Source organism: Cladophialophora yegresii (genome assembly GCF_000585515.1).
Source record: "Cladophialophora yegresii CBS 114405 chromosome Unknown aczIN-supercont1.3, whole genome shotgun sequence".
NCBI lineage: Eukaryota > Fungi > Ascomycota > Eurotiomycetes > Chaetothyriales > Herpotrichiellaceae > Cladophialophora > Cladophialophora yegresii.
In genome coordinates this window covers 3,707,144-3,719,392 of record NW_006913047.1, presented here as the reverse complement: position 1 = coordinate 3,719,392, position 12,249 = coordinate 3,707,144, and the positions used below count along the sequence as shown (strand labels likewise).

General features: G+C 53.7%; 5 protein-coding genes across 5 annotated transcripts; 3 read left to right on the top strand and 2 right to left on the bottom strand.

Moving 5' to 3' along the window:
* Positions 1-435: 435 nt before the first annotated feature.
* A1O7_05081 (alpha 1,3-glucosidase) lies at positions 436-3,303 on the bottom strand (the record flags this gene model as incomplete). The annotated part of the gene is made up of 1 exon (XM_007759091.1): positions 436-3,303. The coding sequence occupies one exon, from the start codon at positions 3,301-3,303 to the stop codon at positions 436-438; it is 2,868 nt and encodes a 955-aa protein (XP_007757281.1).
* A 492-nt stretch (positions 3,304-3,795) lies between these two features.
* On the top strand, positions 3,796-4,519 carry A1O7_05080 (nucleoside diphosphate kinase; the record flags this gene model as incomplete). Its single annotated transcript, XM_007759090.1, has 6 exons — positions 3,796-3,812; positions 3,868-3,898; positions 3,951-3,994; positions 4,049-4,152; positions 4,205-4,270; positions 4,323-4,519. The coding sequence occupies 6 exons, from the start codon at positions 3,796-3,798 to the stop codon at positions 4,517-4,519; spliced, it is 459 nt and encodes a 152-aa protein (XP_007757280.1).
* Positions 4,520-4,674: 155 nt separating this feature from the next.
* Positions 4,675-5,477, bottom strand: A1O7_05079 (uncharacterized protein; the record flags this gene model as incomplete). The annotated part of the gene is made up of 2 exons (XM_007759089.1): positions 4,675-4,800; positions 4,854-5,477. The coding sequence occupies 2 exons, from the start codon at positions 5,475-5,477 to the stop codon at positions 4,675-4,677; spliced, it is 750 nt and encodes a 249-aa protein (XP_007757279.1).
* A 452-nt stretch (positions 5,478-5,929) lies between these two features.
* Positions 5,930-7,399, top strand: A1O7_05078 (uncharacterized protein; the record flags this gene model as incomplete). Its single annotated transcript, XM_007759088.1, has 1 exon — positions 5,930-7,399. The coding sequence occupies one exon, from the start codon at positions 5,930-5,932 to the stop codon at positions 7,397-7,399; it is 1,470 nt and encodes a 489-aa protein (XP_007757278.1).
* Positions 7,400-9,220: 1,821 nt separating this feature from the next.
* Positions 9,221-10,430, top strand: A1O7_05077 (uncharacterized protein; the record flags this gene model as incomplete). Its single annotated transcript, XM_007759087.1, has 2 exons — positions 9,221-9,342; positions 9,491-10,430. The coding sequence occupies 2 exons, from the start codon at positions 9,221-9,223 to the stop codon at positions 10,428-10,430; spliced, it is 1,062 nt and encodes a 353-aa protein (XP_007757277.1).
* Between the last annotated feature and the right edge of the window lie 1,819 nt (positions 10,431-12,249).

Here is a 12,249-nt window from a genome sequence, read left to right as displayed (position 1 = left end):
TCGGTGTCAGGCGTGCATGCGAAAAGGGAAAACTGCATAAACAATACGGTGTACTTGGGATCCGAGAGATCCTGAATTTCGGTCCGACGTCAGTCAGTCAGTCATGTTGAATGATTTTCAGAGAGCAGAATACGCGCAGGACAGGGGCTCCGGATGATTGGTGGATCTGGCGTTGCTAGTGTGCGAACTCCGTTCCTACAAAGAAGAGTGAGTACTTACCTCACTCACACACAGTAATATTTTCTGTAAACCTTACTATTGAGGTATTGTAGACTGTCGTCTTCGTCTCAGCGGGAGATGTTGGTGGAATCTATCCTCGATATGCGTGCAGGCGTGTACTGTACAGCCTGCCGCGCTTCGCCTTCTGGGAAAAGAATGAGAAACAGCTCGTGGATTGAAACATCGTCTATCCTTCATTGTTGTACATTTCAGCGTCTATAGTTCTGTCTTGACCGCCGGGTCTGACGCTTGAGGAAAGGACATCCTCCAGTCGACACCGACAGGCGTTGCGGGATTCCTTACCACCGCCCACGCAGCCTTTCCTGCGGTTGGGGCGTGGTAAATCAGCTCGACTTGTCTGCTTCCTCGGACACCGTCTTCTGTCACGGTGACCTCACCTACTGACGACCAAAGAGCAGGAGCATTGACGATAATGATCTTCTCAACCTTGACGTCCTTCATCGTTTTGAGGTATGTGATAGTCTTCGCGCCCTTCTTGCCAATATCCGTACTCTTTAGCTCACCATTCTCAAATGAGAAGTTCCGATGGATGTACGCTCCAAGCTGATAATCAAATGTCTCGCCGTCGTCCACATAAAGTGTTCCGTCCGCCTTTTCTCCCTTCTTGTCGAGAACAACGACAAGAGTGTAGGGGTCCCATTTCATCAGCCCTGAGCTCTTCCTCGGGCGATCTTTCCTTGGGAAAATATGGCCACCCTGCATGAGCAGTGGAACTTTCTCGAGTGGTGCCGATATAGTATGTGATCGTCCCGCACGCCCTGAGTAAACGGCGTAGTCGAAGTAGTCGTAGTAGTTTTCGTCGTCTGCAAGGTATACGTCGACGCTCTCGCCGCCCTCTTGTGTGACGGGTTTGACAAGCAGGCCTGAGGAGCCAAGATACATTTGATCACCGATTTCGAAGCCTCTCTCGTCGCCCGGATGAACGAAATACTGAGATCGAACAATCGGATATCCTTCTGTGGCGGCCTCATGGAATGCAGTATACCACGCCGGAAGCAGCGAATAGCGGAGCCGCAGTGCTTGAGTCATGATGCTTGTATACGGCTCCCCTAGCATGTAGGGTTCGCGCCTCCTCGTGTCAATATGCGCGTGGCCACGCATGAAAGGGTAAAAAGCACCAGCTTGATACCACCTCGTCTGAAGTTCTCTGCTTGGGTTGCCGAAAAAACCGCCTACATCAGCGCCAGCAAAGGGAAAGCCGCTGACACCTTGGTTGAGGATCATGGGAATCGAGGCGGCGAGGTGTTCCCAGTTTGCTTGGTTGTCGCCTGTCCACATTGCCGCGGAGCGTTGAGAGCCAGCGTAGAACGAGCGTGTAAGCACGAACGGTCGGCGGGGCGTTTCGCCCTTTTTGCGCTCGAGAAGGGCGTAGTATGTCGCGTTGTGGAAGGTCAAGCCATAGAGATTATGCACGTCTCTATGCTCCCAATTCCCATGATGGATGTTGTCGTGCGGCATCGAGATTTCAGGCCCGTTGAACACGGATGGTTCGTTCATGTCGTTCCACAGCCAGACATTAGACTGGGTGCCTTTGAAGCGGTCGTATGTGAAGAGGGATTTCCACCAGCTTCGGGCAGCCGGGTTGAAAGTGTCGATCCAGGACGCCGACCCCGGCCAGCACCAGCCCTCGAAGATGTTGCTGTCTTTGTTTTTGACGGCGAAGTCCTTGCTCTTGAGTTCTTCAACAACATGGTAACCTTCCTTGTTTTTGATGTGTGGGTCGATGATGACCACCAGTTTTCGTTCAGTCTCATCAAGTTGTTTCTCCATGGAGATCGGGTCCGGAAAGTTCAAAGGATCCCAAGTGAAGTATGATTTGTCATTGGTGTATTCAATGTCCAGCCAGATGACGTCGTAGGGGATGTTGAATTTGTCGAATTTGTGGTCCACATCTTTGACGTCTTCGTCGCTGACATAGTTCCAGCGGCATTGGTGGTACCCGATGGCGAAGGACGCAGGCATGGCAGTGTAACCAGTCAATTCGCTGTAGGATTTGGACAGATTTTTTGGAGTTGAGCCCAGCATGACAAAGACGTCGAGAACGCCGCTTTCTGACATCCAATGTGTATGGGTGTCGACGATACCGCCGGTCAGGCCAAGGGTGAGAGGGTTGGTATCGTGTTTCGACTTTGTGATGTCCACCCACGTTTCGGCAGCATTCAGCCAGAATACGCCGACAGTGGAATCTTTCTTGTGCGCTTGCATGAATGGAATCGATCCATACAGTGTCATAGGGCTATCGAGCTCGTATTCGAAGATGTCGCTATTGAACATCCGATATGGTTGGTCGTAGTTGCCCTCGCCGCCACGAGTCTCCTTCAGTGACAGAGGCCCTGCATGCTCTGCAAGTCCATAGACATGACCATAGCCTGGAAAGCTAATATCCAGTGCCACGCTCTCTGGTCCCCTGGGTTTGGAGTCGGTGTTGCCCCCGAAGCTCTCCTCCCACCAAGTGCTCTCGTCTTCGGCTGGCCCAGCCGGTTCTGGATCAGTGCTGTTCTCATCCCCCAGTGGCTTGTCAACTTTGGATCGCCAATGCTCGATGTTAAGGAATCCCTGTCCATTGAATACAACCTGCTTCTCTTCACCTGACCAGAATTCCACGCTGAAGGGAGCATGTTGGATTGTTGCCTTGAAGCGACCATCTTGTCCCCAGGTTACCTCTGTGACGCCCTTTCTCCGCATGTAAGCCGCTTTTTCAGGTTGGAGTCCAGCTCCAGTCAACGCCCAAGCGCCCGCTTCGTTGTATCTCTCTTTTCTTGCAGCACTGCCATGTCGCAGCTCAATATCGCCTTTCTTCCTCTTTTCCTCGTCGACCACGATTCGTACGTTGCCGCGGTCGAGGAAGGTGATGGTTAAGGGTAGTTTGACTGCATCGCCCCCACGCAGGGATTTGATGATAGAAGCGTCCAAGCGGCCATCCTTGTATTTAATCGAAGCGGCGTCTAGCTGATACGGAGACGAGTCGGGGTTTCCTCTTGCAAGCATAGTATCTGCCAAAGCTCTATTTCTCTTGCAGAAGCCTGACTGGTCACATCGTTTGAAGTCGTGGTGCTTGACCATGACTGCGGATAGTCAGCAATTGAATTCCGAACTGCCTCTACTTGCACAGCTCACCTGCAGGGCAAACGAAGAACAATAGCAGCAGGACTAAAGCAAAGGACAGCTGCCATGACGATGGCCGCCTCGATGAGCCAGTCATCCTTGCGTCCTTGGCTTCCAAAGTTCCTGCCTACGCAATGGTGGCAGTATCGCGAAGCAATTGTGAAATCGACCTCAGCGGCTAGTGAAAGATGTCCTGTTAACCCCAAGTTTCAAGAGATATGTGCCTGAGAACGGCTAGCTCCCCTGAGATCCCTCTCACTAAGCGGGTCCCTGCATTGGAGCCAGCTCAATCGTGCCCCTCCAAACTCATCCACCATGATGTTCCCCCACTTTAACAAAATATTTTATGCGTTCGCTTTCGCCTTGCTCGCAACCTGTCTTCTTCCTTTGGCCAAAGACACCACCATATTCGAGAGTTCATTGAGAGCAGAGTCAATACAATCCCACAAGATGTCTAACGAACAGACGTAAGTTCCCGTCTTTTGCCTTAGCCACGTCCCGTCACTAACGGACCCTTCATAGTTTCATTGCTGTCAAGCCAGATGGCGTTCAGGTACCGTTCGAGACACCACCATTATGCATCCCGGACTTACCATAATGTCCAGCGAGGCCTCGTGGGCGACATCATCAGCCGCTTCGAGAAGAGAGGGTGAGCTCGATTCAATCGCAAGCGAGAAGGAATTTATACTAAGAGGCGGTGAAGATACAAGCTGGTTGCTATCAAGATGACCTCCCCAGGCAAGGAGCATCTTGAGAAGCACTACGAAGACCTGAAAGACAAGCCCTTCTTCAAGGGTCTCGTTACCTGTACGAGAGGCGCCCCTTTAAGATTTCGATTGGAGCTGACATGACATTCCAGACATGTTGAGCGGTCCCATCGTGGCTATGGTCTGGGAAGGCCGTGACGCCACCAAGACTGGTCGTGGTAAGTTGGCCTCATTGTTGGCTAGTCCGAACGTCGCTGATTTGACGGTTAGCCATTCTCGGCGCCACCAACCCTCTCGCATCCTCCCCTGGTACCATCCGTGGTGACTATGCCATTGATGTTGGGCGCAACGTCTGCCACGGCTCGGATGGCGTTGAAAGTGCCAAGAAGGAGATTGCTCTGTGGTTCAGCCCCGAGGAAATTCAAAGCTGGAAGTCTGCTCAGCACGACTGGATCTACGAGAAATAAGCCGATCGCACACAACGCGAGCTAGGGACGCTTGATGTGGCATCTCTGGCAGTATCAGCTATCATCATGAACACGAACGGGACAGGACAAATAGACTTACGAGCGTAGGACAATGACAGAAACCAGCACACCTGTAATCAACGCCCAAACGCGTGCTACCGCCAGGCAAAAGCCATAGCCAAGCTACTCCGTGGTGGCTCGAACGACCGATGAGCTGCGCCTAGTTTTCTCATTTTGGAGACGGACGTTTTGTCCATCCAACAACCCTCCTTGTAGCATTTCTGGCTGGGATTACAGCGACTCGTGCAAACCATGGCGCCCCCCAGACACTCACGAAGATGCGCACCGGCAGGAAGAGCTTCACGATAGCATATGCCGTCGCTAACTCGACAACCCATCTTGTCGCGGCTTCTCCCCGATCAAACCACTTGGAGGCGGTGTTTTGTTTCTCAATATGTGCCGCATTACCCTGCCTTGTCTCGCCTTCTACTCGAGTCTCTTGCTTCTCCGTTATCCATCCTTTCTTACGGAAGTACCGGCCGAACTTCTCGACGCCGGCCGCAATCCAGGCTCCTTCAGCGAAGTAGGGCGGCAACCAATGCCAGTAGTGGAAGGCTCCAGCAAGACCGAACAACGGAATGACAGCGGTCAATTCATGGAGAAGAAAGAATGCCGCCACATGTGAGAATGGGGCTTGCCGTAGGCCTGTGACTGTTGGTCGGAGGAAACGAGGAGTACGATCTACGAAGCGATCAAATCGACTTCGTACCACGGCTTGCTCTTCTGACTTGGGTGCTTGAGATGGAGGTTCGATCTTGGTATTTGAGCGCCACCGTCTTGCACTATGAGCTGTATTTCGGGGACGTGCGGCTGTAAGGAGTGCGCGCCGCATCATAATCGGAACTTCACAACATATTGACTCGTCGGCGGTACTCCGTAATGGCTCGAACTTGCGCATTGTGATGTTGCGGGTGGAAAAGCAATGCTTGCACGTAATTAATACGGTGGACCTTATTTGCACTTCACATCGGCTCTTATCTCCCCGAGCTCACCTCCCTCGAGCCTCCCCAAGACGGGGTAAATACCTAGTACCGTAGGTGACACTTGCTCAGACTCCTTACTCCCCTTCTTGGAGTGTTGAATAACCCTGTGCACTCCCGCAGGAAATCTGATCTGCTCCTGATGTGTTGACGCAAGCACGTACGTGTCAACTAGGCTACACAGCTCAATGCCAACCAAACTAGCCCTGTCCGTATGCTGGCAGCATCAGGCTGACGCAATTGAGATGCTATATCTTTGTGACTTCAGCCGTACTAGCATGAGTGCGGCGAGGATCAGGACGGCTTAGAGGTCGAGCACTCCCGGGCGCATTCTATGTTCTTCCCCAGGGCCCAAATCAAGCCGAGCACCATGGATAAACTCCCTGTTGAGCTGGTCGGACATCTCTGTCTGTTTCTGGAACAACCGTCGCTTTGCTCTTTCCGCCTTACCTGTAAAGCATACGCTCAGATTGGCGAGGGGCACCTCTTTCACAATTTCGAATTTCGACTTAAACCGAACCATCATAGATTACACTCTCTTCAGCTTCTAGCTGCGGAGTCCTCGATCGCATCACGACTCCGCTGCATCTCATTGGAGTCCGGCGTCCAATTGGAATATGCCGACTATCGATACTGGCAGACTCAAGTCTACCAGGACAAGAAGACCGCTTGGGAGCGCAGTGTCGCTGCCGGAGGGGCTTCCAGAGACGAGTACAAGCAGTTCCACGAACGCCTTCAAGCCATGTTCACCACGGACCTACCTCGTAAATATGACTTGTATCGCTGGCACCTCGATCAGCAGGCAGCAGCGATGGCCGAACGGGATGTTAGGAACAAGCTCATGCGTATACTGGCCTCGCTCAAAGAGTCGACTCCAGAGTTGCGGCTGAAGATGATAATGGCCGAACCTCAGATTCAGCTAGAAGACCTCAAGGCGTTCGATCCTGAGAAGTTTGCAACTGACAAACCCTACGACCCAGACCCACGTCGCGGGGTTTCGAACCGACGCCAGCATTGCTTAGATCACTTTATCAACTTTCTCGACGCTGCAAACCTCTCTAACCTTGAGGTAGCGGATCTGACAGCCATCGACATGCCTCATCAATTGCTCACTGTTGACGGGATACATGGCTCGCAAGTGTTGGAAGAGACCTTCCAAGGACTCAAAAAGTTGGAGATGAGCGTGAGCGCTTTTCCGCACAGCGACTGGCTTACCCGTGGTGGGAATGGAGAAGTCTATTACGGTGGTAGAAATCTTGCTGCGAGAAGACTGAGGATGCTGTTAAACTGTCCTTCCAGTCTTGAGCATCTGAGCCTGGAATTCCCGGTCGGACAACAATCCGAATATTCCCATGACTTATTTGACACGACCAATTTGGATCGGTTTCCGAGGCTCTGGTTGCCACATCTGAGGTCACTTGCTCTGCGCCATTTCAGATGTAGGTGGGGACAGCTGAAAGCTCTACTTGATGAAGGAGGGAATCTGAACTCGTTGATGCTAAGGGATTGTCGTCTGGAGACGGGATCAATTATAGACTTGCTCGAGTACCTTCGCAGGAGGCGATTCCCTAAAGCTGAGCTACTCGGCACTTGGTATGTTGATGAGGACTGCGGCCAATGGCACGCTCACACAGAGAGTGACTTCACCAGCTGTTCGGCTTCAACTTCCTACGAAGGTCCGTATGCACGAGCAGGAACACGATCCAGGGTGGAAGGTTTCATCCAGGGCAAAGGCGAGTGTCCGTTCCCGCGGTGGACGGTAGAAGATGACCCACCCCGTCTTTGGGAAGAAACAGGGGACACGAGTTGGCATTTTCTTGCGGGCCAGCCACACCACTGATATACGCACATCAGCAGCCGCTCGACAATTTCTCCCAGTCCAGATAAGACCAGTCGAACGTCTCAACCACCGCCTTTTGCAGATGTGCCAATTTGAATGCGAGTTACGTCTTCTCCAGCCTGCGAAGCCTGATCATGCCCTAAGATGCTCTCTCGCTTAGCCTCGCCGAGCTCGCCGACTGCAACGGTTGACCGCCATCGATCCACTGTCGACCCACAATCCACCTTCCCGACTGAGTGGCCGGCCGTGGACGTACTCTGCGCCTGGCAGATTCCCCATACACATGTCTACACTTCAGGGGCCATTCGTCTCGGGTCAGCTCGTCCAATATCAGGGTCCAAGGTGCTAAGTACGTTTGCACCAGTTGCGACGAAGCCTCCAAGCAGCTCCAGCAGACACGACCGGCATCTGTAACCGTTCAGATGTAGTGCGCACGTCAACAGGGTGTGGCTCTCCGCCAGCATGAATCTTTGCATCAGGCAAGTAGTTGATCACGAAGGGACGTATGAATGGCGAGTTCCGCAGCGGTACTGCCAGGCTGGAATCACTTTTGCAACAGCGGTAATCAGGCAAAAACAGCTAGAATCAGCCCTGCCCTCTCCTCGGGGAGGCTCGTACGGAGTAGATCTCTTGATTCCTCCGAGCTTCGGTTCAGCCCTCCTGTCGGGTCACTCTTGGTAGCGGAGGTCACTGAGGATAGTGCTAGCTGTGGCGGCGCCAATAGGAGACTTTGTTCGGATTGCTTAACACGACACAAGCCGGTCCACGGACATGCGGTGCCAATGCCAATACACGCAAAATGGCCGACGAAGGTCACCTCGTAGAGCAACACCGATGGCGAGCCTGATTCCACCGTCTTATAGGGCTGTTGATCCGGATTGGTGCTTACTGTGTCCGCACACTGCAACTGACTCGATCTCGAACCATACCAGTCCAGTTCGTGTGCATAATCCGCGCCGGCCAATCGCGTGTTACCGTTCTGAGGCAGTTCATCTGTGGAAGATGAAAGCGGTCGAAGATTGCCTAACTGAGGGACTGGCTATCCCTATATATGCCTGTATAAAATTGGGCGACTCAACGCTGAAGTCATTCAAGAATCTCTTTCTCCCCGTTTCACGATCCCAACGACGACCTGAAAGCAGGCAAAAACGAGCTTGTCGAGGCCCCGGCTCCATCGGACGACTGACTGATTGTTGTGAGTCTAGCCACTGGACAGGCGAGCCCCGTGTTTGATGCCATAATCTCCCCCAGGCTAACTCTCAGGTACTGTAGAGAGGCTCTCTGCCACCAGCGACCCATCGCGGCCAAGTCTTTGCGCGCGGAAAGCATTCGCGCGCCTCACACCTTGACGGGCGTCCTCGGTGGTTGTGGAATCTCGCACGGGGTACGAAGCCAAGGAGTCCCCTTATTTTCATCTCTCCAGGCACTTACAAAGCAGGAGCTCTGTGCTGTTGATGTGGCGGCAAGACTGCTGTTGCTGTACTGTAACGCTAAAGACGACTCGCCCACGCCAGTGTCGGCATTTGATTACCCCTCATTGATTCCCGCATCATGTCAAACAAGTCGTCGCCAAACTGGCTGTCGAAACTAAGGCGATCACCTAATAGTGAGTACCATCCTTCCCATCCAAGACGCACGAGAATCGAGACCGCCGGATCAAGGCAGCACCTTCCCAATGAAGCATGAGTTAGACTCCCTGGTGTGATTTCTGCTTTTTCATCTCTTCTCACCGTCAACCAATCTTCACCCATCGGGTGTTGTTTCCCGGCAGCCGTGCAGCCGGCTCGCCTGACGACTCGTGCATCTGTGCATCTGTAGCTAATGACTTCCACACTATTCACAGATCCCCGCGCAGCTGAAACTACTCAACCGTCCGAAGGGGGAGGGGTCTTCGACAATGATGCCAAAGCCAAACGTCGGGAGCAGGTCAGACGGGCTCAGAGGTAAGAAACGTTCTGTCCCCATCCATCCGCAGGGGCCGAGGCGCCAGGCAGGGAAAAGAGGCGTTTCTTGCTCTTCAGGATTCGGATTCCGATGGGCAGAAGATTGCAGCCTGGCTAACAACCGACGATCACGTCAACCAACATACAGAACCCACCGCGACCGCAAAGCTACGTACGTCAAGACTTTGGAAACCGAAGTCGCGAAACTGCGAGCCCGCGACTCCGCTCACGAGGCCGAACTGCTTGCATGCCGTATGACCATCCGCCGGCTCAAAGAATTGATCAAGTATCACAAGATCCCCCTTCCCCTGGATTTGGCATCAGATCCGAACTTCCAGAGCCCCCAGGCGACGATTGAATTACTTGGATTCCCACATCAGACCATTCGTGCTGAGATGCCGCCTCCTGAATCATACTTCCCGGGTTCACAAGGCAGTATATTATCGTCTGCGGACCTCTCGTACAACAACCCCCTCCAGTCCGGCGGCTCGACAACGTCTTCGAGCGATCTGTTCTCCGGCCTGACGATCAGCAGCGAGGCACCAACATCGTCGTCGCTGCACGCACCGTCGTCCATCTATTCCCAACAAACCGCCAGTTCTGCTGCGCCTGTGCCTGTGCCGCCGATCGCCGCCGCAATGCCCCATCCGCAAGGCCTGGGCGCCACGCAAGTGGGCGTCGACTTTGTCCTCGCCCTCGAGCACGTCTGTCTGGACCATCACGCCGAACACGCCAACGCCGACGACGGCTCCGGCCACGAGATGATGCTCATGAGTCCCATCATGTGGCACAGTCCTGCGCCCCAAGCCGCGGGGCGGGCCCAGACCACCCGCCAACCCAGTCCAGCAGCGGCAGCGGCACCGGCGCAGACGAGCTCCGGCCTGCCCTCGGGAACAAGATGGTCCGTCCCCGCGATCGAACTGGAGAAACTGCTCGACTTCTCCGATCGACTGTCGCTGGAAGGGGAGATCACGCCCGTCGAAGCGTGGCAGCGGATCCGACAGCATCCTAACTTCGAGGGTTTGACGAGGGACGGCCTTGAAACGCTGAAGCAGACGCTCCTGCCCGAAGTGACGTGTTACGGGTGAGCTATGATCCATGTATACCCTTGGCTTGTCGTGATCGCTGAGCGCACCGCACCGCCCCACAATCTATGCTATGCTATGCTCCTCCCCTCCCTGCGCGTGGCTGTTGGCCGACGGAAGTAGGTTATCCGCCGCGTCTGTGGAAGGAGTGAATCAGTGGATGATAGGATGCATGCTTGTTGGGCGGTAGACGCTAGACCACACCATTACCGTGTGAATTGAGGGTTTCTTGATTAATTTGTTTCCCTGGCTGTCTTAGATTCGGCGCCGTCATTGACGAAGGCTACTTCGAATCCCTCCTTCACCAGGCTCTCGGCGGAGATCCGTCTTCGCTCTGACCCCGGGTACCGTCGCCGCAGACGCGGTCTATTCGTTCAAGCAAGCAAGACTTCAGTACGTTCTTACCATCGCTTACTGCCTTGTCTTGCCCTGCACTCCACTCTGTTCCATTCCATTCCACTCCATTCATTCCATTGGAATCTGATGCAGATGCACTGACTCGGAACAGCCGCAGTAGCGGGTAGCCGGGTACAGGGGACAGGTTATGTACGCGCACAACGAATCTCGGAGCAGCCGCCAGCGCTGTTCGCAGTCTGCATTACATGTGCATTCTCCTGTCAGATTCACACTCGGACCGAGACCCAGACCGAGACTCATTCATCCACAATAGCACACGATGGAGCCTGCTGGGGATCTGGCCGTGGGTAAATCTTCCTTCCTGCCCCTTGGTCGACCAATGGACGAATGACGACACAACAACGTAGGATCTGGGATATCGAGCGTGGAGGCGGTGCGTCTGGCGTCCGTGGTTTCCTTGGCTCGTCGCCGAGCGGAGCGTATACGTGTGAGAATGGTCAAAAAGCGGATGCGGTTGCGGACGTAGCCGAAATGAATTGAAGGGAAATGCACTGAGATGCAAGGGTGGGTCTCCTGGCTGGCTGGCTGTCTGGCTGGCTGGCGTGTGCGTGTGTGGGTCTGTATCTGACCACTACCCGGGTCATCGACTCCGTACCCGTTGTTTGCTTACTTAGCATCTCTGATTCCATAATCATACGGACTGTTATAGTGCGTTGTGTAGGTACCGTATAATGTGGAGGCGGGTTCGGGAAGGCAGTCAGCGGTCAGTCAATCAATAGTCTCAGCCGATTGCCGGATTCGTGCGTAGTCGCTTTTCTCTGGTCTTACCCCGTCCTTCCTGGGGCCGCACTACTGCAAGGGATGTACCACAGGCTTGTGGCGTAGGCCAGCGTCCCAGGGATGATGAGAGGGTCTTGGAGCTGCTTCTTCGAAGTCGAAAATGGAGATCCAGTCGACATTGAATCCGCATCGTTGGCTTTCCCCGAGTGCAAGTGGCACAGTAGAGCGTATGCCTCGTAAGACTGCTTCCATGTGGTGGATACTAGGTATACTCCAGCTCCAGACACGAGTGCTCGGTAACCCAATCTATACCACGCTCCACAAGCAGTTTCGACTGCCTTCTCCTTTTTGGAAGATTCTCCGCCACAGCCCAAGATATGTAGCTGGAATGACTTGTTGTGTGGATACGTGCATTGTCCAGGCCGTGTTCGATGACTAAGATCAATGCATGTGATGGCCGTGCTCCCTAGAGCTGATGTATATTGCACTGGGGATCAGGATCTCCGAGGTGCTTACGGAGTACGTCTCATGTAGATCGTGCTAGTCCTGTATTCAAGCTGCGAGAGTGTCTGACGGAAACGAACACATCCCATCCATGCCAATGCACGCGTAGGCTCTCCTCGAGAGCTTTCTAGAGACTGCGGTCTGTGATATACATGAGGATTGCATAGTAAAGGCGAGGTAG